This window comes from Botrytis byssoidea, assembly GCF_014898295.1.
Source record: "Botrytis byssoidea strain MUCL 94 chromosome Unknown BBYS_006, whole genome shotgun sequence".
NCBI classification, from domain to species: Eukaryota; Fungi; Ascomycota; class Leotiomycetes; order Helotiales; family Sclerotiniaceae; genus Botrytis; species Botrytis byssoidea.
The window spans coordinates 1,021,482-1,045,151 of NW_024065847.1; the positions used below are offsets into that span (position 1 = coordinate 1,021,482).

The 23,670-nt window shown below is 43.8% G+C and overlaps 7 protein-coding genes across 7 annotated transcripts; 4 read left to right on the top strand and 3 right to left on the bottom strand.

Annotated features, from left to right (window-relative positions):
* Positions 1–3,481: 3,481 nt before the first annotated feature.
* On the top strand, positions 3,482–4,009 carry EAE97_003761 (uncharacterized protein; the record flags this gene model as incomplete). The annotated part of the gene is made up of 1 exon (XM_038874273.1): positions 3,482–4,009. One exon carries the CDS (start codon positions 3,482–3,484, stop codon positions 4,007–4,009), a length of 528 nt encoding a protein of 175 aa, XP_038734882.1.
* Positions 4,010–5,901: 1,892 nt separating this feature from the next.
* Positions 5,902–8,230, bottom strand: EAE97_003762 (uncharacterized protein; the record flags this gene model as incomplete). The annotated part of the gene is made up of 8 exons (XM_038874274.1): positions 7,650–8,230; positions 7,501–7,595; positions 7,339–7,434; positions 7,108–7,283; positions 6,897–7,055; positions 6,757–6,839; positions 6,351–6,688; positions 5,902–6,266 (listed from the first exon to the last, which is right to left on the bottom strand). Exons 1-8 carry the CDS (start codon positions 8,051–8,053, stop codon positions 5,902–5,904), a joined length of 1,716 nt encoding a protein of 571 aa, XP_038734883.1. The 5' UTR covers positions 8,054–8,230.
* Positions 8,231–8,915: 685 nt separating this feature from the next.
* EAE97_003763 (uncharacterized protein) lies at positions 8,916–11,667 on the bottom strand (the record flags this gene model as incomplete). The annotated part of the gene is made up of 2 exons (XM_038874275.1): positions 8,916–10,015; positions 10,068–11,667. The coding sequence occupies 2 exons, from the start codon at positions 11,665–11,667 to the stop codon at positions 8,916–8,918; spliced, it is 2,700 nt and encodes an 899-aa protein (XP_038734884.1).
* Positions 11,668–11,709: 42 nt separating this feature from the next.
* Positions 11,710–12,121, top strand: EAE97_003764 (uncharacterized protein; the record flags this gene model as incomplete). The annotated part of the gene is made up of 2 exons (XM_038874276.1): positions 11,710–11,760; positions 11,816–12,121. The coding sequence occupies 2 exons, from the start codon at positions 11,710–11,712 to the stop codon at positions 12,119–12,121; spliced, it is 357 nt and encodes a 118-aa protein (XP_038734885.1).
* A 3,326-nt stretch (positions 12,122–15,447) lies between these two features.
* On the top strand, positions 15,448–16,838 carry EAE97_003765 (uncharacterized protein). The gene is made up of 3 exons (XM_038874277.1): positions 15,448–15,910; positions 16,042–16,246; positions 16,368–16,838. The coding sequence occupies exons 1-3, from the start codon at positions 15,664–15,666 to the stop codon at positions 16,492–16,494; spliced, it is 579 nt and encodes a 192-aa protein (XP_038734886.1). The 5' UTR covers positions 15,448–15,663; the 3' UTR covers positions 16,495–16,838.
* An 82-nt stretch (positions 16,839–16,920) lies between these two features.
* Positions 16,921–18,852, bottom strand: EAE97_003766 (uncharacterized protein; the record flags this gene model as incomplete). The annotated part of the gene is made up of 2 exons (XM_038874278.1): positions 16,921–18,551; positions 18,603–18,852. 2 exons carry the CDS (start codon positions 18,850–18,852, stop codon positions 17,134–17,136), a joined length of 1,668 nt encoding a protein of 555 aa, XP_038734887.1. The 3' UTR covers positions 16,921–17,133.
* A 2,500-nt stretch (positions 18,853–21,352) lies between these two features.
* EAE97_003767 (uncharacterized protein) lies at positions 21,353–23,456 on the top strand (the record flags this gene model as incomplete). The annotated part of the gene is made up of 3 exons (XM_038874279.1): positions 21,353–21,693; positions 21,917–22,044; positions 22,096–23,456. The coding sequence occupies 3 exons, from the start codon at positions 21,353–21,355 to the stop codon at positions 23,454–23,456; spliced, it is 1,830 nt and encodes a 609-aa protein (XP_038734888.1).
* Positions 23,457–23,670: the final 214 nt, after the last annotated feature.

Genomic DNA, 23,670 nt, shown 5'->3' on the forward strand with positions numbered 1-23,670 from the left:
AATTTTTTAGCTGTTGCTCTTTTTCGGTATTATCGTTTTGATCAATACAGATTGCGTCTATCCGGAATGACGAGGAATTATCGCCACGTCGAATGGCAAGAAGCGCAGAATGGAGGTTAGATGTGATATAGAAGGGTTTGCCAATTAAAACTACTGGCCTGTGAGAAACATTGGCCGAAATTGTCCTTTTAAAGCTTTATCTTAATCGTCTTAGCACTTGCCAGACACTTTTCAATACTACTTCGCTCTGCGGCCCGATACTTGGTAACCAGAGATGTCTATTGTTGAGATTACTGGTAAAAGAATTAAGCTGTAAGAATTTACATGCATTTTATCTCTTCTTTCGTCTTCATCCCAAGTGTAGGACAATGCCTCGTATCGGGGGATATACTTCGCAGATATCCGTTTCGTGTGGTCTTGTGGGCGAAACCTAATACTGTTTAAATTCAACTCAACTGGGTCGTCGATGTTTCCAGGCTTGATGGAGATCAATCGAATGTAACCTTGTGGCAAAATGTCGTGTTGATATGATAAAGGGTCGTCTAGGCTTTTCCTGAGGCATGGTGGGCTTTTTGGATATGAAGAAATATTTGTAATCCCACATCGTACATCATAAAAATTGACACAATAAAAGGCACGTAGATGAAGAAGCGTATAGCGAGTCTTTTCCATGGCGACGGAGATTTACACCATGTCCATATTCTGAAAGGGCCTATATAACACCAAATGCCAAAAGGCACACAGGATATAGCCGCTCCGAGGTAGGCTTTTCACTGTGAAAGGGATCCATGCAGCTTCCATAACTCACCAAAAGTATAGGAAATCGACTTAAGAATGAAGCAAAACATGAAAATATTTGTAGCGAATCTTATGAGTCGTGATCGAGATACTAGTGAATTCTCTATTGTAAGAGCGACCATATCAAGTGGTGCAGTAATAGTTTTAAGAGAAAATAGCTTTGTAGCGAGGTCCTTCCATTGTGGCGGAGATGAAGATGGAGAAGCATACTTGATGTTCATTTGTTGAAAAAATCTATTAATAGATATTCTGAAAAGGTGAGGAGTTATGAAGCTATTGGTAGTCTGTGTTCTGAAAGGTACTGGTTGATATCGTAGGAAGGAGAAGGCTGAAAACATATCGCCAGGATCTACTTTACTCAGATATGATTTCATAATGAATTGATAATGGGGACATCTTGTTTATGAGATTACGAACATCCCACGCTATTGCAAGCACGTAGCTGAAAAGAGTTGTTGCGGCAAGGATACTTGCATTGACCCGTGCCAATAATAACTCCAAAGCACGATGTTGCATTCAGCTGGTGACGATCTCTGTAACTCTGGAGGTTGGGCACTTCTTCACATTGTTATCTTTGGGTATTAATAATGCTGATGTTTCCTTATAGACGGCTGTTGTTTGATAAGGTATATCGGTTGAGTGGGTGAGTGGGTGAAAGGCTGGAGGTTACAGACAGCATCGCGTGCCGAACACCCAGTCTTCTGGTGTGGATTGATCACTCATCTTGAATGGCAAGTCAACTCTATGGTGAGTGATGAATAACAAGAGTTCTTACATAATAACAAACTACGTATGAGGCACTTACACTGCTGAATTCCATCTCATTCAGAGGGTATCATTTCTATCTTCGATCAGCTAGGTAGGGCTACCTAGGTATCCACACGATATCATGTGTGCGAATAAATACATGACCACTGGGTCCTCTCGCCGAACTTTTCCAGATAGATAGCCAAACTGCTTCTTAACTTTAAACTCGAAAGGTACTCTATCTTGTCGCATGTTGAGGAGTGACGATGACAGGAGTAAACCCTTCAAATCTTTACATACAGACCAGCCAAGAACTTATATCCCACGAGTTTTTAAAGCACGGTAAGCCTGGTTCCAAGTATACGTCTATTCTGTGGAAGGTACTCTTCGTTGTAGGTATTTCTGATACCTGGTGAAAGTCCCAGAGAGAGTTAAGGGATGACACTGTCTAGATGATTCGGGAACTTGTCCCTTCAAAATGAGTCGAGGTTCGGATGACTACTATTCATGCTACCTACGATCATCTAGCCTATTATATAAAATGAACTTGTATCATCGCTTGATGACTTGGTTTTATTTTTCAGCAACATTTTGCCTGGCCTATATATTTTCGCAATGACTATCCACATCATATAACCTGCCTAAGCTTGTCTCATATCTTCGGATGAATATAAATATAATCACCACATGATGAATTGATTACTCAATCTTGTCGATAGTTCTCTGTCTTATGTTCTTAATCTTCATAGTATTCGTACATCTTGCCCGCACAGATATAGAGCTTGAGTCACACTTTAGGTAACTTCACTTACGCCTCTATTAAATGGGGTTGAATGGAATCAAACGTCCGAATCAACACTTATTGTTTCTGGAAATTTTCCTCCGTTAAATACCTAAATCCACGTTGTCTGCCTCCAACACACTGACGATACTCCATCCTGCCTAGAAATATGTCCACATTTCGGTATTCGTACTCGTATAGGATATACATGCGTAATATTCGATACTTCATCGTAGCTGCAACCTAATCATCAACCTAGACTGGGGTCATCCAGAATATCGGGATTCCCATCGACATTTGATAAAGATGTACGAATGAGGCGAGGTTGAAACATTCTGGAGGCTGTTGAATGTTGAACGTTGAAAAAGTATAGGTATTCTTTCCCATCGGGTTTCTCCCATTTTCTTCAATGCGTCACGCTAAGAACTTCGCCACTCTCACCCCAGACACCAGCCACACCACCATCACCCAAAAATTCAAGCAGGGGGCAGGGCAGGGCTTCCTTCAACCACAACACAAACATTAACGGGACCATACTTCAGATATGCAACAAAACAAACAAAATTATCAACACAGGTATTTGATATACCAAATAAACCAATCAAGGTAAATCTCCAACACATGCTTCAGATCTTTTGCCTCATTCTCGGATGTCACCTTGATTGAAACTACCAAGGGATCCTTGTTGATGATGGATGACACTGCCACGCCGGCCGATTGTGAGTCACTTACCTATTTCCTGGGAAGTGATTTGGAATGAATGAGTGTAACGACTCCGAACAACGGATCAAATTGGAATTATGGTGTGTAAACAATTATTCGGGTATAAGCACATGATATGGTGACATATAGAAAAGAAAGATATATTCGAGTCATCGAGTGGTGACTATTACTTTCTATTAGTATTGTGACTCCAAGAAAATATCGAGAAAGAGGATATAAGTAGAATATCTCCCTCTTTCATTTCATCTTTCTGCTCTTTTATCGTTAGTTCGATCTCTGGTGCTCGGTCTATCCTTTGGGGTTTTATCTGCTCTAATCTACTCTACCTTTCGCTTTCGGGATATTGTTGTTACCTTTGCATAGCATCTACAAATCAAAACTTTGACACTCCAACTCTCCACTCAATTCCAAAGTTACACTTCTACATTTACAATGGTCACTACAATTCTATCCTCCTCTTCCTCCTCTCCTCCCCTCCCTCATACTTCCGACTCCTCTCCTCCGATACATCATCGACAAAACCGACGTCGCGAGAGGCCAGGTTCACGCGCCCGTCGTACTCTTTCCCGCAAATCTGCCCTCGCCACCGATCTCAACGAAGGGATTCTCGAAGCTCGAGACTCCGACTTCTATATTCCGAACCACAGAACCGGTACTGGGCCCTCTCCAATACTAAGACAAAGCTTTGATCAAAGTTGGATGAGATGGAAAGCGAGACAAGCTGCTGAGCTAGAAAATCTGGCTGTCAAGCAAAATATGCGACAATTGGAGATGGAGAGACAAACCATGATGAGAGAAGCGAAGGGAGTGGAAGAGGAAGAATTGGGGAAAATGCAACGTCGACTTTTCGGCGGTGAAGAAGATGACGAGGATGTGAGTTGTGATATTGATCTTTGTCCTGCTATGCTGGATGTGGTGATGAGACTTTTTGATGGGGAGGTCGATTATTTGGATCCCTAGTAAGAGTCTTATCTTAGAGTCTCTTTATTTCTATCATGTCTCGGTCTTTCGATCAACAGAACCTCGGGTTCTTTACCCATAGCGTCTGGACCGTCAATATAGGGCACACCATATGGATGGATGCTTACGCATTTTTCTCCTCCACAGGCGTTATGTTGTATGATGATTTTTCTTCCAATCACTCCCACATCAAGGCGTCGGAGACATATTCAAAATATTGGAATGGGAGAACTAGCTCCATGCACCTTCCGACCACCAACATTGCGTCGCACAGAGACAGCATTATGAACATGAGTCTTCGAAAACATACATCATGATCTGATCTCGGCAAATGAAAGTATACACACCACTCAATTTGTGTGTAAGGATGGACAAACGGAACTGCTCAAGATTCGTGTCGAATGAATACCTCATAACATCACTCAATTTTATTTGTTATATATCTCGAATCCGGATCGGGATACAACAGTCATTACCACATTTTATTTTTTCGACTTTATTTTTATTGTCCTTTAACATCTTCGGGTATCGACACAGTATCACCTTTCCGATCATCTCATGACAATGAATATTTACCTCGTCGGTATCATATATCCACCTCCACACAATCAACGACTCCGCCACTTGCCACTCTTGAGGCCCACCTACGCCCACGGAAACCCAAACTCGACTTCAGGGTCGGAAAAAGAAAGCAAAAACATCAAATACGATATCCATCGAGTGACGACTCGCAACAAATCTCTCAGATCAACCACTACATATTTTGTATTCTATTCCTCCCCTCCCCACACGTCCATCCATTCGAAAAGAAAGCTCGCACTGCTTTCAAAAAGAAAATCAAAAATAAAGGAAGAGAAAGATATTGAGAATACATCTCCATAGACCGCAACCCCATTTCCACCAAAAGGAGTGGAGTTTGCGAGAGGAGCAGTATCTTATTTCTTCTTCTCGATTTCGCTTTTTTGAAATGTGGGGAAGGGGAGGTGAATAAGAAAAGTAGCCGCCCCCCAAAAAAGCAAAGAAAGGAGAAGGAAAGAATGTCATTGAGAATACATCTCCCTAGACCGGCAATTTCCCTCCACTTAGAAAGGAGGGTATCGTACGAGAGGAGCAATGATGCTTTTCTTTTCTCCTTTTTTTATGTAATTTTTGGGTGGATAATCAACATCAATCAATTTTTTGATATGGGAGATTGGTCCTCAACAGCTTGATGGCGATTTCGTTGATATTTTTATTTATTTACTCATTTCCTGCGTGGAAAATGGGGGGCGGGAGTATGAAAGAGAGGAAGGAAGGATTTCATGTACACTGCAATGAGAAATATATCTAACAATAGCCGTGTGCTCACTTCTCGTGAAGGAAGAAGAGGGAAGAAGAAGTAACTCAGGGGGAAGGAGGCAATGAGGATCCGGGAGATGTTTGAGCTCGCTATTGTTAGGATTGGGGTTGAGAGGATAGTATATTGTTTGGATCTTGGATGGGATTGGAATAGGAAAGGATAGGATAGGATAGGACATTTATATTATGATAATTCAAAAAAATTCAATTGACTTACTTTCTCGCGAATATGCAGTGTGTATATAAGTTATAAACCCGTGCTTGTTAAATGCATGTGTGAATATTGTCCGAGGCTTTGAGATGCGGATGCATCAGTATGCTGATTATCTCAAGGAAATAAATATATATTTTGGGTAGCGAAATCATTTCCTGAGCAGATGAGAAGAGATGAGAAATCTCAATATTCATGTCCCAATAACAGAATACATTAATGACGTCAGGAATCATCCCGCCAAGAGCCATAGAAAAACCAAGCCCAACTAAACCGCACACATGCAATCCACGCTTCACCTTCTGGATTCTCCACCCTTACTCTCGAATGCACCTCTAATTTCTCATCCCCTCTCCCGAAACCTCACCCTCAACTCCCCCAACTCCAACGTAAAGACCTCTTTCGTATCCTGCTTCCCTCCCAAGCCCAAGCCCAAACCCATCTCCTCTCCTCTCCCCTCAACCCCCCACTCCCTGCCCAACAATTTCTTTCCCCTTTCTCCCTCCGCGAACTCAATCTCAAAGCGCATCACCATCCGCGCGACCACCGCTCTCAATTCCATTAACGCAAGTTGTTTACCTATACATGAGTAATTGCCCGCGCTGAAAGGTGTGAAGACCGATTTATCGAGGAGGTATTGTGCGTTTTGGGCGTCGGGGAACCAGCGGGTGGGGAGGAAGGTGTGGGGAGAGGGGTAACAGGATTTTACTATGGTGTGGTTAGATTTGGGGATGGAGGAAGTGTGAAAGATGATGGGGAAGAAGAAATGAGGAAAGAAAGAAGACAACATACAACGTCCCATTGTCCACGTCGGAGCCGAGATAACCACATCACCCGGGATATATGTGCCATCGATCGTCAGACCTTCAGACGGTGTTTGTCTTAGTAAACCGCTGGGAACAGGTGGATGTAATCGAAGCGTTTCATTAATGACGGCATTCAGATACGGCGCATCTTGTATATCTCTACATTCGCTTGGAGAACCAGGAGTAAATATCGGTTCGAGCTCTTCTCTCAATTTAGCCACGTGATGAGGTTCCAGACAGAGGTGATAGAAAAGGTATGTGAGGGTTGCAGATGTAGTATCGCTACCGGCTATAATAGCCAAACGTGAGTCGCCGTGCAGCCATCTTGTGCGTTGCTCAAATGGTCAGACTGTGGCACTGTGCTAATCGAAAAATGGATTGGAACTACAAACCTGGTATCTCTATGGATTGGATCTGGATCATTCTTCTCGGCGTCGATGAGCCATGTCATGATATCTGGTACACTGGGCTCATTCTGATTTGTCAATTATTAATGAACTTCTTGAAGTGGGAGTGACGAGAGCACACTGACTGCTCTGCGGATATCAATATGCTCAGCACAGTAGTTAACAAATCTGTTGAACCCATCCATTGCACCTGGAATCTTGATGAGGATGGGAAAGACCCAAGGAATAGGTGTGAGGATTCCCAATGGCTCCATGCCTTCTTGTAAAATTTTGAGCGCAAAATGCTGTGCCTGTTAGTCGACACGAATACACATACAGACGTGGGAAGGAGACAACCTTTTCTCCCGTTTTCAACATATCAAACGATTTCCCAAATGCCAAATCTCCTATAACGTCAAACGCATAGGCATTAAACCAGTGCGTTGCATTAATCGCTTTTCCTCCAAAAGTGCTGATCCGAGAAACCAAATCGTCAGCATGTCTCGTGACTCGACCCTCATAGTTGCGTAGAGCTGTATGCACATAAGTAACGATTTCAAACGATCATTGCCCATGAGAATTACATACCCTTTGCACTAAATCCACGATCCCAAACTTTTCTCCTCTTGTCATGCTTTACGCGATCTCGCTCTAGATGCATAGTTGTATGAGGAAGCCCCACAACTGTATTCCAACCGGAGGATTAGTATTTTCTCCTAAAAAGACATCCGAGGAAATCAGGATACGAACCATCATACCAAGCACTCTTAGTACATTTTGAACCCGGTCCAATCATTGCTTTCACCGCTTCCGGTTTGATGATAGAGAGTTCATTAGGACCGATTCTTCACGAGATCTCAGTTAGCATCGTCCAAAAACTCGAACGAGACAAAACTAACCTCACAATATCCCCATACTTATCATGTAAAGTATGAACTTGCAGGTAATTATCACTTGTCTCCAGCAATCTCGCCACATGAGTCAATTTCGAACATTTAGCACCAAACGGTCCTGGAAAATGGCGTAGCGGATGGAAAAATACGCGATAGGTAAGGATACTTCCTGTCAACGAAGTGAAGAACGAAGTGAGAATGATGGCTGTGAGTTTCAGCGCCGTCACATATGAAGACGCGACATCAAACTTGAGGATCGTAAGGAAAACTACCAGCGGGGAGAAGAGGGTGGTGAGCAGCCATTGGAGTGATTGCATATGATGTTCGCCATGGATGAAATATCCTAGATGTGCTGCGAGACCAGCGAGAGCCGGAAGAATAATAAACAGTCCATAATTGAGGTCCGGCATGATCGTGTGATGAGTTACAACGTATATGTCAGAGAACGTGTAACGGGCCGCGGAAATCCCCAGTCAGCGTAACTGACTGTAAAGGCAAATGGTTCCAAAATAATGAACAATTCTCTTTGCAGCTTGCAAAGGCACAGAGAAGAAGCTACGCCAGTTTTTATGTATTGAGAGAGGAAAATGAAAGTACAAAATAGTCGAGGAGTGTTTTCGTAGCATTTTTATATGATTGTAGTTGTACGAGGAAATTCCCCCCACTTTTAGTAGTATTATCTTGCGCTGAAAGTGGTGTCTGGAGCGCACAGCTTACTGCATATAGTCACTACGTGATATTCCACGTAATAGAAGTCTTGGTTACCTTTTAATGCGTGGATGTGTTGAAGTTTTTGAGATGCACGTCTATTATCGCAACACTGGGGCCACCCACAATAAGATTGGGGTGAAGTTCCTATAGGACGGATATGTTCCCAAATTAAGTATTTCGTCTGTAGGCGCATCATATAGCCACTTATTTTCAATACTTGTTTGATGATTGGGCTTGCCTGGGTCCGGTCTGGTTCAATCGAGACCTCATCGACCAATGCATATGTGCTCCCAGAAAGTACACGGAAACTCTCATAGTAATGTCACCATTCTGTCTGCTTTCCCATGATCTACCGCAAAAGGGCGAACAATAATCAAAACGTGAAATTTTATGATTCCCTAATGGTATCAAAGTGGTATTATGTTCATAATCTCATAGACAAGGTCGAAATTAGGGCCATCTAAACCAACCCTAAAAGATATCGTTCCTACTTACACATCCCCCTAATTCATCCGATCATCCAGTCGTCCAATCATTATAGTCAAGATATAATCTCACCATCTATCCCATCGTCCAGACCGGAGCCTGACACAGCACCTGTCTTCCTCTAATATCAATGCCCATGAATCCAGCAAAGCGTACTTTGTGAACTCCGTCTTCACTCTTGATTTTCTCACTCGATTCTTGTCCCCCTTGGCTACTAATGCTCATTTTCTTCCCCGCCGCTCCGCCACTACCACCACTTCCCATCATAGCTGATAACATGCCCTGGCCCTTTCCACTCTTTTCCTTCATCAGCTTTCCGTGCCCCTTTTGCTCCTCTTTCGAGCTCTCATCCTTATCATGACTCCCCACACTACTCGAATCAAAACTGTTAGTTTCTGCGCCTGGATGTTCCAATGCAGGAATGCCAGCTTCAATTTTCATGTATTGGCGGTTGACCAAATCGTTCGGCATCGGATACATGATTACAACATCTCTGCTTTCCAAGGGAATGTTCGCTGCAATGCTCACTGCTTGTTCCACAATGGTTGTCGCAGCTTCTTCAATGCCACCGGGTACTGGCTCCTGAAGGTAGTTAATTAAGTTGGCTGTCAGATTGCTGGTGACCATTTTCGAGAATTGTTTCTTGTACTCTTCGCTTTCCGGAGAGCTCAGCAGGTCCTTCAGCCCCTCTAAAGTTGCCAATCTCCACTGAACAATCTTTGCCGTCAGGGCATCGGATTCTTCTTGGTTGTTGATAGCAGGAGAGAATAGACGAATGTTTTGTTCGATATTTTTCAAGCTCAAGCTGAGCTCACTCTCCAAGCCTGGGTGGAAGCTGCGGTTGAAGATTTCATCAACAAGAAATCTTGTGATACAAGCTCTACCGACAGCTGTCATCTCTTGTTTTCCTATTGACATCGCATCACGATTGACAGATTGTGCAAGCCATGCAGGCACCGTTCTCCAATCCTTGCGAATATTGAAAGCAAGATTGGTAATAGCACCATCTAACCGTCCGAAGCGTGATTGATACTCACCATCATCAAGGGATGTGCGAGATTGGGATAGACGTTGATTTGCCAAAGTGTTCTGTAATTGCTCGACCTGTCCTTGCAATTGCTCCACTGATGCTGTCTTGTCAAAATACAGCCCCTTGACCTTTTTATATTTCTGCACTTGCGGGAATTTAGCAAAGAAACATATCATTATGGATTCAACAAAACTTACGTAGCTCTTTGTATGCCTCATTTACATCCCTATCTGCAGGTGCCGGTGGTGGTGTGCTTCGTCCTTGGTCTCCACCACCAGAGGGATTATACTGTTCTCGCTGTAGAGGGCCTCCTCTGTAATTTGGACCTTGATTTTGAGGAGGGAGTGGGCTTGTCGCTGGTGGTTGGTTATTGTTATTACTAGGGCCTGATTGTTGTTGGCGGTATGCCGGAGGATCCCTCCCATCTGATTGTGCCATTTGAGTTTGTAGTGTTTGTTTCGAGTCTGCAGATCGTCGATTTTGTTGTGTTGTAGTGGATTGTGGTGCCATGGAAAGGTGTTGCGACAAAGGACGATTTGTAGATAAGCCTGGAATCGGCCCTTGTATTGAAGTTGTTCGCTCTGGATAATCCGCCCTGTTGGATTGGTGAATACTTATCGGAGATTGATTATTAGATTGTACCGAGCCGGGACGTTGATCTTCCCTATATATCAAAGAAGAATCCAGTTGCTGTGTAGAGGTGCTGTCTGGAGTGAAGTCCTGCGGAGGGTATTGGCTGTTGGGGGAACTTGGGAAACTATTCAATTGTTGCTGTGAATGAACCTGACTGGGTAATTCGTAATGATATTGTTGAACACTCTCGGGCGACTCGTATTGACTAGCACCTGAAGGAGATTGTTGATAATAAACTGGAGTAGGTGATTGTTGATATTGTTGATCTGGGGGATCGTTCTGCGACTCGGCCGAATAGAGGGGTGAATCAGAATCGCTTTGTACAGCTCGAATTGTGTTAAGAGGTTGTCGCTGCCCATGCACATTCAAAGAACTTTGAGCGCTTTGTGGCGTGTTTACTTCAGGACTCGTGATGAGATAAGGATGCAACCCGTCGTCTTCGGGGGTTTCTCGAGGTGATGGCAGATGGGATCTCGAAGCCTGAGCTGCAGGTTGCCAATCTGCTCTTTGATGTTGATCTACCGAATTTCTTTGTTGACTAGTTCGTATTACAGGAGGTCCCTCGTGTCTTCGAGACAACCTGCGCGCGAGTCCACCAGCGTTGTTGCTATAAGGGACCTGGGTAGCAATTGGGGGGTACTTTTGTTCAGAGGAGCGGCTTGAATTTGCGCCTCGCATACGATCAAAAATACTACGTTTCTTAGGTTCTACCACGGGTGATTGTATATGTGCTGTATGTCTGCGACCCTGGTTTTGTAACCTTTGAGTATCAAGTACTAAATCATCGACGGTTGAGCCAGGTGGAGAAGGCGAAGCGGGGGAAGCTTCGAGCTCTTGTGGATAGATCTGCTGTTGCTGATATTGATTTGAGACAGACCGGGAAGGTGACGCTCCAGAATTATTATGATATGCAGATGCACGAGATACAGCTTCGGGATTGCGAGGTTCGTAGGGCTGTTCGAAGGGTTGAGATGGTGTGGTGGTAACTGTAGTGGTGGTGGAGGAGGATTGTTGTTGTTGAATTGTTGTGGACCTACCTTCGCCGGAACCAGATGAGAAGGATTGTTGTGAGTGCGAGGCTGAAGGAGTGACCGCCGCTCTTTCTATAGCAGGTTCGTTCAATGCCTGCTTTGAACGATTGCTATGTTTGAACGGGAAGGGCATTTGTATTATGTTCACGAAACACAATCCAACGGAATCAAAAGAATGAATAGGGTCGGGCCTGGCTGTGCTGGTGGGGCCGATTTCCTTCTGCGTGTCAGTATGTATCGTAGTGCACACTTCTTTGATCTGCCAGTTAAATTTCTGACAGCTGCCGGTAAAGTCAAGGAGTGACCCTGAGCGCCTTCAAAGTTCAAACAAGATTGATTACCTTAGCATGAAAAGACGATTCGCAATATGTTTTTGGTATGGTGCCCAGTTGGAGGATGATACAGAAATGTTCCCAGAAAATCAATGTGAAGCCAAAAAAGATAATAATAGCATTGATACTCACAAACCGGGTCAACTTAATGTTGAGAGATGCAGCTGGGGTAACTTTGTACAGCAATTTTGGATCAATTTGGAGCCATTTGGACCAGGGGATGAGGGGATGAGGGGGCGAAGTAAAATAGTTTAGGATGAATTGGTTCTAAAGCGTGAAGATGGACGAATCAATTGGGATTGCGGCGGTTCGACGTTGTTGGAATAAAAGGCTGGGGTTTATGCGATGTAACATATTACTCGACAGTGAACTTCAATTTCCTTGATATTTCTCGCTATCATCTTGATTCCATCGTGTATTGCTTCTCGTGTCTTGCCATCTTTCATCAAAAGCTACCTAGGTGAGCAGAATTCTCAATATTGCTCTTGCCATTGGAATCGATATAGATATTGACATTCGAGCATGTGTGTGTATGTATATACGTATATATGCAGAGGCATGCATGCTCAGCTTACATGTGTGGGTAGACTGGATGCATCAAGCCAACGCAAAAGATAGATAGATATGGTTCATGTATTGGATGAAAGTGGATTAACGCAGGATGAACTATTGATGTTTCTTGAGATGACAAGAAGATCACCACGAGATTTAATCGGAAGAATTACCTATCTATGAAGATTAGGAAGGATTGTCAATATGATTTATCACTTGGATCTAATTGTAATTGACCAGAGAATCAAGAGCATATAATTAGACCTGCAATGTGTTGGCAATGAATAATAACTCTCCCCTTTTGGAAGACGAGATCAGATGGATATAAGAATCTGGATGTCAGCCGCAAGATAAACGATTCTCATCTCTAAAGCGTATACGATAGATAATAGATAATGACGATAGATGTGTTGATGACGTCTTAGTGGTGCTGGTGGATGTTAGGTATCTAATCCACTATCATAGGCGCTGGAGGATTACTGGACCCAGAAACTCTACACCCTACCTACCTCATTATTCTTCCTTTACCTCATCTCATAAAATTGTCTTGTCTCATCACCTGTTTGTGTGTTATCAACGGCGATGCTAAGAAGCTCTGCAGACGTTGTGATCGACATCTCCCTCGAACACCTTGGCATTTGACTATTGAAAATTCATGGTCAATAGCACGCTCAATCAACAATTGCGACATTTCCCTTCTCGAAAGGGCACAGAAAGCGAGGAGAAAGCTAAGAGAAAGCTAAGGTACTGTACGTAGGTATTTTTAGAAAATTCTTCCGAAGCACGAGAAGAAAAGCTTGACCTAACACCTGCATTCATTCAGGCGAATGCTTCCATGAATAACGTGGTAAGAAATGGTCGGTCGGCCACAAGCTGGCATTTGATCAAAATGCAACCAAAAGTCAATTGAGCCGAGAAGTCCCGGATTCTTGCATAGAAGTAAATAATATATCAAGAAATCTACACCTGTTCTCCGAGCTGTGTAGGCTTGGAAGTTGGTCCCTAGTGAGATCTGGGGGTTGGCTATGTAGCTTGAGATGCCCCGGATTGTCATTTTGCCCATGAATTACCGTGCATACAGTGAGCAGCTTTGGTACTACCATTGAAGCTCTACTCAGTGGCCGGATACGTATTCCTGTGAATGAATGTCCTACTGTTAGACGAATGATATTGGGCTGTCATTCAACACCGGTAACGGCATCTGCTGTATCACCGGCGCGCCGCCATGTAAGTAAGATAAATCATAAGATTCCAGCCTTAATAATTTCTTTCGTCCCAATACCCGTTTCATCCACCGCCTCCGATGACTTACTTGATGACTGAAAAGTAATTTTTTAAGGGGACCATTCTAAAAATAATACTTGTCTTTCGGATGAATTGTCAACTCGTCGAATAATTGTGTAAAGGAGGAAATATCGGTGAGCTGTAGGCTCAAGTCTTGATTTCAGGACGTCTGATATTTGATAGTTAGATGGATCAATCTGCAGCTGCGGCAATAATATTGTTCCCATGATTAATTAAGAAGACCTTGGCTTATCCGGATGACAGCAGAAATGAAGCTATGAGAATAGTCATTGTAACTCTATCGTAGAGCTTGTAAATTTGTAAAGCCAATATCAAGGAGTGAAGGAAACCCCGCGACCCTTTCAGGGTCAGCTCCCGTTATTTGTGACTTCCTGTGGTAAACTGGGGGGCTCAAATCTGCGGTAGATCTATGCCAATCTTGGTTGATTGGAGACCTTTGGATGACAGCATTAAGATCTCCGCATTTTTTCTATTTATTTTGCATAGCCTCAGCGTAGTAGTGCTAATGTACAGCGAACAAAGTGCATGCTCGCTCTCCCGGCATATCATTCGGCATCTTTCGATATAATGAATGTAGAAACACAAAACCCTCATCTCTTATTACAAAGATAACACATTCAAGAGGCAAATTCCTATAGCTTTGATGGTTGACGAGAGAGGGAAAACCCTCAACCCCTTTTCTTCATTCAACAATCATAAGCACAGCAATCCTCCACAAGGTACATACCAGGTACCTAGGTAGGTATGTCATACGATTCACGAAAGGACCAAAACAGCACTTGCTGCCTCTGCCCCGCAAGTCCATTCCATGTTCTACCAGAACACCCAACGTTTCATATGCACTCAAAAGCTCCTTGATCTTCGTCCAATCTTGAAGATCTCCATCTTAAGATCCAAGTGCCAAGATCCATATATTAAAGTTATCCATTCAGGTACCGGGGCGGTCGAGTTGTAAGTTACTTAAGCATATTACGAACTTACGGAGTACTTCGTACAGCTTCACAAGGACCATCCTCCTTTCGCTAGACCTCTTTTATTCTCCTAGCCAGGGGTTTAGCCAGGGAAAGCACTATGATGGTAGCGGCTAAGGCTACTCTAATATGTGAATACCAATTGATATTTGACGTGAATCCTTTCCTCAACCGCCTTGTTTCCCATCCTTCACTCCGTGAAATTTTGAAATAACCATGGACAATTAAGACAACAATGCGTATTGTTCATGCCTCCGGTCAATTCGGACTTACCATGGGAGAATGGTGATGGATGAATTATGGAGAACTCATGGATCAAAGTGATGGAAGGATCTCAGAGGCAGGCAGATCATAATGTTTCTTTCCTCTTTCCGTGTTTCCCACCAGATGCATCTGTATATGCAGCAGTAGTACAGAAGAACTGCAAACCTTAAGGAAGGAAACGAAACAAAACAAATTGGTCCCCTATTATTTCATTACTCAATTTCTATTATTCCTCTACATATCGTCCGATCCGAGAGATTCTTGTAAAACAAGGAGTTTCCAGCCTTCAACTTTTCCATGGTCCAAATCCCGTTTGTCATATGATTCGATCTTCATTGTACTGCACCATAGTGGACATTTTCACTTTGTACCTGCCTCACTAATTAGATCAGGGGATCTGCAATTTTATTTTTATCCTTTGCTTGTGCTTTGCTTTAGTTTAGGTGCCTAGATACCTATTTTATATTCCTTTGCTTGCAACCGCGATTCGCTTGTGGTCGATTTATATTTCATCATATATCAACCTCACCTTGTTTCCATATCAACATCCTGTTTTCTCTCATCCACAACTACAATCATCACAATACACTCTTTCTTTTTGATACCTACCTACCTCTTCCCATACTTCGATCTACAATCGAAGTTTTTTTTTAAAAAAAATTCTTGATCCTTCATTCCTATCAAAATAATCAAAAAACCGTCAAGATGCAATTCTCCAAGCTTCTCAGTGTCGCCGTCGGTCTTTTGGCCACAGCAGAAGCTATCTCCGTCCAAAAGCCTTGCATTGCTGCCCGTGGTTCCCAAAAGAAGTTCAACTTGAAGCTCAATACCGTCCATGCTGCTGCCCCTGCTTCTAGTTCTGCTATTCAGAGCATGATTATTGAGGGCATCGTTACTAGATCTGCTGTTGACAAGAGCAATGGAACCGTCGTTTATGATGATTCCATTTCCTGTATGTTTACTCTTTTGCTCATTCCATTCGTTGTCTCCAACAACTTTGCACATCCCAGTCTATTGTTTCTAAATCCAAATTCACAATTCGCCACCAAATCATTAAAACTTCCGACTAACAAAAGTAAACAGTCACTTTCATCGACCCCAACAGCAATACTTCCACAGCCTGCAACGATGATTTCCTAGGCTCACCCCAAACTACTCAATTCCCTACCGGATGGGTTCCATGCAATAACAACGGCAATTTGATGGATGATTTCTACTGGCAATTTACTGATTATACATCCCTTACTCAATTCAGTATTGAGTTGATTCATGGTTTCGTTGGTGCTGAGTACGTTATTCCTCGCCCCCTCCCCCTCTCTCAATTTCCCCACCGAAATTACCAATTTGGGTTTGGGAATTGAAATTCACGTTTTGCAAAGATAATTGCTAATATATCATTCCTCGTACAGCAATTCAGGGAAAGTTTACAGATCCGTAGATATGCCCATTACCCTCGCCTGCGCCGACGTAAACCACGTCGATGGATGTTATTCCAACCAAACCATTTCAATTCCCGTCGCTTCCGTCACCGCATAGATGACTCGAATTCGGTAATTTGGAATTCGATCAACCAGATGGGGAGGGGGGGGTGTTTTCTTTTGCTTCAATGGGTGGGCTTTTTTAATGGTTTGAGTGGCGAGAGTGATAAATGATGGAATGGTATTCTAGGTTGTGCCCAAGAATCCGACCACCCTGGGTTCTGGTTAAAAAAACGTAGAGTCGCTCAGAAATTTCTCCTAAAAAGTCTGGGTTTGCTCACAATTGATGAAAAATTATAGATACTCTTCAATCCTAATGATGCCCATTGTCGCTTCAAATGGCATGGGCTGGATGTAATCAAGCAAAGTATAAAAATATGAATAAATACATGGTCAAAACTGCGATGCTTGTGATTCCATTGATGTGTGTACCGTGATTTAGCTACCTTTTTCAACTCCCCTCATCTACTTCACGAATTCCTGAAAATTTTCGTAGATAACATACCTCCGTCGCTGCAAACGGTTATGAGTGCGCGATAATGAGGATACGATGTGTAGTCAGATGGATGACAGTAGGCACCTAAACTAAGAGTTTGACCAGTAATAACAAAATATATATTCATAAAATCGTATTCTCTATTCTACTTTTTTCCAAGTCCTCCAAATTCATTACTACATTACCACACAATTACAACAACTAATTCGCAGCCGTAGTTACGTTTCCATACACAATGCCATCATCATTGGCCATGTCACTCCATCCGCCCTCCAAGCCCCAGATCTTGGCATTCACGAGCACACCCTCATTAAGACCCGCGGCTCTCACTTCAACCGTGTCGAGGATTCCCTCTGGGAAAAATGTAATGGTCCCACTGCTTCTTCCTGCGTCGACAAAAACCTCGAGAATGGATCGGTCGATGACGACATCGAGTTGGAAGGTTCCTGCGTCGTTGATGGTGTTTCCGACGGAGAAGCGATCTGTGAAGAAGGGGTTGGTTTCTGCGAAACCGTTGAGGTTGCGGCGGGAAAGCCAGAAGGGCGCGTCGCCTCCGAGGTAGATACCTCCGGAGATGGACTCCCGGGTGGATGAGGAGGAGAAGGTGAAGTTGAGGGTTCCTTGCGCGAGACTGTTGGTTACGTTGCAGCTGATGTAGATGGCGCCGCTGGAAATGGATGAGTAGTCGGCGATGAGACTTCCGTTTCCGAGATTGTCGCTCGAGGCTAGGGGTTCTGAGGAATTGTAGAGGGGCGTCATGTCATATGGGTATTGAATGAGAGCCCAGCCTGTACGCGTCACGTTTGCGAGATGGGTACGGCGGGGTAGAGACATGGCGCTGCGCCAGCTCTCGAGTTCTCCGGTTGGGACTTGTTGTGCGTATTCCCAGTTGCTGGCCCAGGCTAAGAAAATAGGGTCTTCATCTGCGGGAATTCCGGAGAAGAATTGACCTGCATAGTTATCCTTTGCGAAGTCGGTAAGACGGGCTGCGGAATCAAGGGGAGTGAAATGTGTTCCATTGAATGTACCGGGGAAATATTGGGTTGTGGAACCGCCGAGAGGTGCACCCGGGTTGATAGAGATAGCAAGGAGATACATGTCTTCATCCCCAGTGCCGTTGGCAACGGGCATGCGGACTAGATTTGGACATTCGTATTGGAGGCCTAGAAGACCGTGGTGACTGAAATTGGAAGTGGCGGTCCATTCTTTGAGATCAGGGGAGGTGAAGATACCGATTTCAAAGGCCTGAGCATAGGCAACTACCATCACCCAATGGTCCTCGAACCATGTGACTTGGGGGTCACGGAATTGAGTAGAAGTGGATGGGATGACAGGGTTTTGGGCATATTTCTCGAAAGTGTAACCGCCGTCAAAGGAGTAGGCAAGATTTTGGGTCTCAGATTCAGGGGTATTGAGGGTGTAAAGCGCAACTACACCGTTAGTTTGGTTCGGGAAAAACCCAGATGTGTTGTTTGCATCGACCACCGCGCTTCCACTGAAAATTCCCTCATTGGCATTTTCAGGATAAAGCGCTATCTTTTGGTTGTCCCAGTGATAGAGATCTTTGGATGTTGCGTGGCCCCAATGTTGGTTTCCGGCTACAGTTTGTGTTGGGTTGTCTAAGATATTGTTAGCGACATCATGATATGGGAGACCCGGGAGTCAATTACATTGATAATAGACATGATAAACTCCATCTGCATCTCTGAAAAGTCCATTGGGATCATTCATAAAATTTTGAGGTGGAGAATAATGGATCTGAGGTCGCAATGCTCCAGTATAATCACCCGGGAGAGGTGCATCGGTTGGAACACTGCTTTCCGACGTCAAAATTGAGAAAGTTGCCGAAGTTGAACTCGTTTCCTGCGCACTGGATACAGCGGCCAGAAGAGTAACGGCTAAAGAAGTAAGGCGAAACATTGTGAGAAGATGTTGGGGGTGATTTCTTTCTATTCTAGCTGGGTATTTGCCATCTTTATATACTCGTCTTTGAAAATTTACTAACCCCCCCTGGCCCCTCCGCCGCTAGACCGGATGAATAGACTTTGAATGGCTAATCACCATGATTGATGACAAGATGCTAAATTTCACAGTCAAGTGATGAGTTATTATGACATACTCGAGGTTTCCCCAGTCTTGGACGGGTAGCATAGCAATTCAAACTCGTGTGATTCCCCACGATATGCAAAATATGACCGAAAAAATCGGCGGCTTAGCTCGAAGTAGAACAGATCAAGAAGTCGGTGGCCCTTTTACCCAGGATGTTGAGCTTGGAATATGGAGGAAGTGGGAAATCGGGAGAAATGCGGGGATTGCTAACGGCTCCATAAACTGGGTTTGTTTAAACCTTATCCTCACTTCTTTGGATGGAATGCATTTCCCTACCCCGCCAGCCCGCCGAGCCCGCCAAATCATGTCGCTTGGAGAAGAAGTTGAAGAACTAATTTCATGCGTGGATCCCAATAGTCTTTCAAATTAGTTGAGCTATTTAGTAGGGAAAGATGGTTTCCCGCCTTCGACAAAGAACTCCTCAGGGAAATTGGCAACCATACCGCCATTCAATTAGCAGTGGAAAGGACGGGTTACGCCGTGTATTATTGCTTGGAAATTGTAATGTAATGTAAAGCAAAGGAAAATAGTAATATACTTTCAATTCAATTGTGTTTCTTGGAAAGATATATAAGTACACCAATTCCCGTCGTTTTCTTTCTCGTGTTCGATCGTACACGAGATCTAACCCATCGCCATCCTTTCTATTAGTACGGTATAGAGAGAATCATCGGAAAGGTCGAAATGTCACTGTTGTACCTACCTACCCGAGCTACCCGAGCCATCCAGGAGCCCAACTAGCACCGAGCATACGATGTAACATTGTAACAATTATTAGCACGAGTAGTGGATATGCTTGAGTTCATGGCTATGCTGTTAGCCAAATTTGATGATGAGAAAGTGTTTCGTAAGAACATTTGGAAGATGGCATGTTCGATGCAGATGTTCGGGAAAGTTCGAATGAACTATTCTATGTACCAGCTCGCGATCGGTACAGGGCAGAACAGGACAGAACGGTACAGTACTCCGGTACATCCGTCCGTCACATAATGACGTTTGATGGAGTACCGAAACTATCAAACTACTATACCTAGGTACTTATTAGTATTCAATAATTTGAGTTATGTTTTGACATCTATCTCCGTCCGATCCATGTGATTATTATTATTGTTAATGCGAGACAACCTTACAAGCCATCTTTTCGTGAATGTTGTTATCAAAATACATTTGTGATACTTATGAACCTCCGTAGTACTTTACGCGCTCAATCCACTCGTCACCAATGAATTTCTCAGTGTTGCATGCAGGAAACCCCTGACTCGAAAATGACCAGTCGGAGGAATACCATTCGCGTTTCCAGGTCCCCTCTCCTCATAACAAAGCCCAAGAGAGCCAGACGTGTGAAACCACATATTACCATATTGAGGCTTTGTTTTGTTTTGGTTTTGCTTTGCTTCATCCCATTGTAAGGAGTATCTGAATCTAAGATGGAGTAGTCGCGATGGTAAATGAGAGGGAAGCGATCAAGGTCGCGTTATTTCATTCAACTGTAGGGGGTATTCGTTAGAAAATGTGATATGGGAACTCTCTTCTCTCCTCTATTCTCTATTCTATTATCTTCTATCGTACTCTGCTCTACATTCATTCTGGTAAATTTACAATATAGCACTTTTTGAACTCACTACCCAAAACAGTTTACCCATTATTATTATTATTCTTCTTCTTCTTCTTCTTCTTTTTGTCTTCTTCATGCTCCATGGGAAATCTTCATCCCAAGATTCATCCAATTCAATCGTTTGCATTAATATCAACAGCAGATGGTTTGCAAACAGCGACAAAAAGCAGCATTCACAACATTCAGTCATTACGGAAGCCGGAACGTTCGCGTAGGGTGTCGCTGATAAGGGAATAGCGTTACATCTCCCGCCTCGACTCCAAAATATTATCAACTCCCCATCTATCAACAACCACAACCCTCGACGATCTACATCTGTAGAGAGCAGTCAGCAGCATATAGTTATTGAAAGGGATTTTTTTCAAGAGCGAAATTCGTGACTTTGCGATTAGTCAAGGACGTGTGGACGGCGGCAAAGCGAGCCTACAATTGATTGCGGACCTTTCCTAGTACAACAACAGATGGGTGGCAGGGAAACGAACCACCGGACCAAAACATTGATACGAAAGTTATTACCACAACGACGCGACGATCGCATTGCGCATAACGACGATACAATTCGACCCTGGACTTAGACTGATCTTGAAAATTGCAGCTTTTTTTATGGGCATTAGGTCTCCAGTTACATTATTTGGAAGACTTCCCAGCAGCTCCTTCAACCAATAATTGCTTGCTTTTTCTTCCCAGGCAATCATCATGGGGATTAACGGCGACCCAGGTTATAGCTCCTCCAAATCTCATGCGAATCTCAAAAAGACTCAACATTCTTTAAATACCCCGCCAATATCCACACCACCCCGCTCATCGACCCCTCCTACCACAACAAGCAAGAGAATGACGGAACGGAAACCACAGGGAGAGAACGTAAACTCGTCAAGAAATACAAGCAGAACATATCGCTCCAATGTTGATGCGGTCGATTCGAATGCGCTTAGCAAAGCCCTCTTGAGAGAGTTCGAGGATTCCGGCGGCAGGCATCGCGATATTACACCTGGAGGAAGCCCAAGCAGAAAGCGACAACGAGTATATGGCGATAGGTAAGAGATATGGCTTTTTTCTTGCGGCTTTGTGTTTGCGAAATGTTGGAAACATGGAAAGTGCAAAACGATTGTTTTCAATAGGTTTTGATCTTTGTTGATTTGACCTTTCAAAAGTTGCTCATATGAAGGATGTGAACTCTCGAAGTTCAAAGCTGAATATGCGCATGATGCAAGACCGGAAATTGCTTTGTCAGACAGTGTACTGACATCTCATGTCTAGATTTATTCCAAACCGGGAAGGGCAAGATTTGCAAGCCAGCTTCAGCTTACTGCATGATGAGGGGTCTCCAGCAACACCTTCTAAACAAAAGAAGCGTACCCCACATGGTGAACTACACTTTCAAAGGAGTAGGTCAACAGTGAATATTCCAAACCAGGAGTTAGCTAATCTTGAACCAGCCGAGGAAGCCAATAGGACATTCTCTACCTTGCTTAGGTCCGAGCTCTTTGATACCACAATCCCACAACCTACACCTACTAGTTTATCACCTGAATCACATACAACAACTATCAATGATCCTACTAGATCCCACACCCCACCCCATATTTCACCTGCAGTCTCATCACTACCTGCATCACTTACTCCTTCAACTCCACACAAGAATCTCTTTACGTATATGTCACCGCGGCACCATACAAATATCGCTGGCCATCCCACTCCATCGCGGACACCTCAGAGTAGACATGGAATCAATCTGGATGTTAGATCGGAGCTTTACAGTGTCTCTCCTGTACGATTCAATAGCCAGCAGATGCTAATGAGTCCACGCAAGCAACCTCGAGTTGTGAGCAAAGTACCATACAAGGTATTAGATGCTCCTGATTTAGCCGATGATTTCTACCTCAACCTTGTGGATTGGGGAAGCAGCAATGTTCTTGGAGTAGGACTTGGATCTTGTGTGTATATGTGGAACTCACAGACTGGAAGAGTCAACAAGCTTTGCGAGCTAAACGATGATACTGTCACAAGTGTCTCGTGGATTCAACGTGGCTCTCATATTGCCATTGGTACTGGAAAAGGATTCGTCCAGATTTGGGATGCAGAACGTGTACGCCGTTTGAGAACAATGACAGGTCATACAGCTCGAGTGGGTTCCCTTGCTTGGAACGATCACATCCTCACTTCTGGTTCCAGAGATCGTCTTATTTACCACAGAGATGTACGAGCCCCAGATCAATGGTTGAGGAAACTGGTGGGACATAAGCAAGAAGTTTGCGGTCTTCGTTGGAATTGCGATGATCAACAACTCGCATCGGGTGGCAACGATAACAAACTAATGGTTTGGGATAAGCTTTCTGATACTCCAACTTACAAATTCAGTGATCATACTGCTGCTGTCAAAGCTATTGCTTGGTCTCCTCATCAGAGTGGTCTTCTTGCATCTGGAGGTGGTACCGCAGATCGTCGTATTATATTCCATGATACTAAGCGTGGTATCAAACTCAACGAAGTTGATACTGGCTCTCAAGTATGCAATCTTGCATGGTCAAAGAATTCGAATGAGATCGTATCCACCCATGGTTATTCACAAAACCAAATTGTAGTGTGGAAATATCCAAGCATGCAACAGGTCGTTAGTCTTACAGGTCATACATACAGAGTACTGTACCTGGCAATGAGTCCTGATGGTAGAGTTGTGGTAACAGGTGCAGGCGATGAGACTCTGAGATTCTGGAATGTGTTCGGTAGAAAGCCAGGGCAAAAAGATGACTGCGATGCGGGTGGAGGGAGACTTGCGGATTGGGGTATCATTAGATAATTTCTGATGGCCGTTTGCTACGTTTACGATCTTTGATGAAAAATCGGGATACGGATGGGGGGTACGGTGGTTCGGTGGGTAAAAATCAGCGAAGATAATGGTGGGATGGTATTCAATTTTTTGCATTGGTGGCGTTTCGGCACAGCGGGTGATATCTATCTCATCTGGCATGATGGCTTAGTTGGCATGGTATTGCTCGGCATGCAATGGCTGG

What these genes read in the sequence shown, in the direction of transcription:
- EAE97_003765 (XM_038874277.1), top strand. Translation starts at nt 15,664, where the DNA reads ATGCAATTCTCCAAGCTTCTCAGTGTCGCCGTCGGTCTTTTGGCCACA. An exon ending in TTATGATGATTCCATTTCCT is followed by an intron (nt 15,911 to 16,041) that starts GTATGTTTACTC and finishes AAAAGTAAACAG; the next exon opens with TCACTTTCATCGACCCCAAC. An exon ending in CATGGTTTCGTTGGTGCTGA is followed by an intron (nt 16,247 to 16,367) that starts GTACGTTATTCC and finishes TTCCTCGTACAG; the next exon opens with CAATTCAGGGAAAGTTTACA.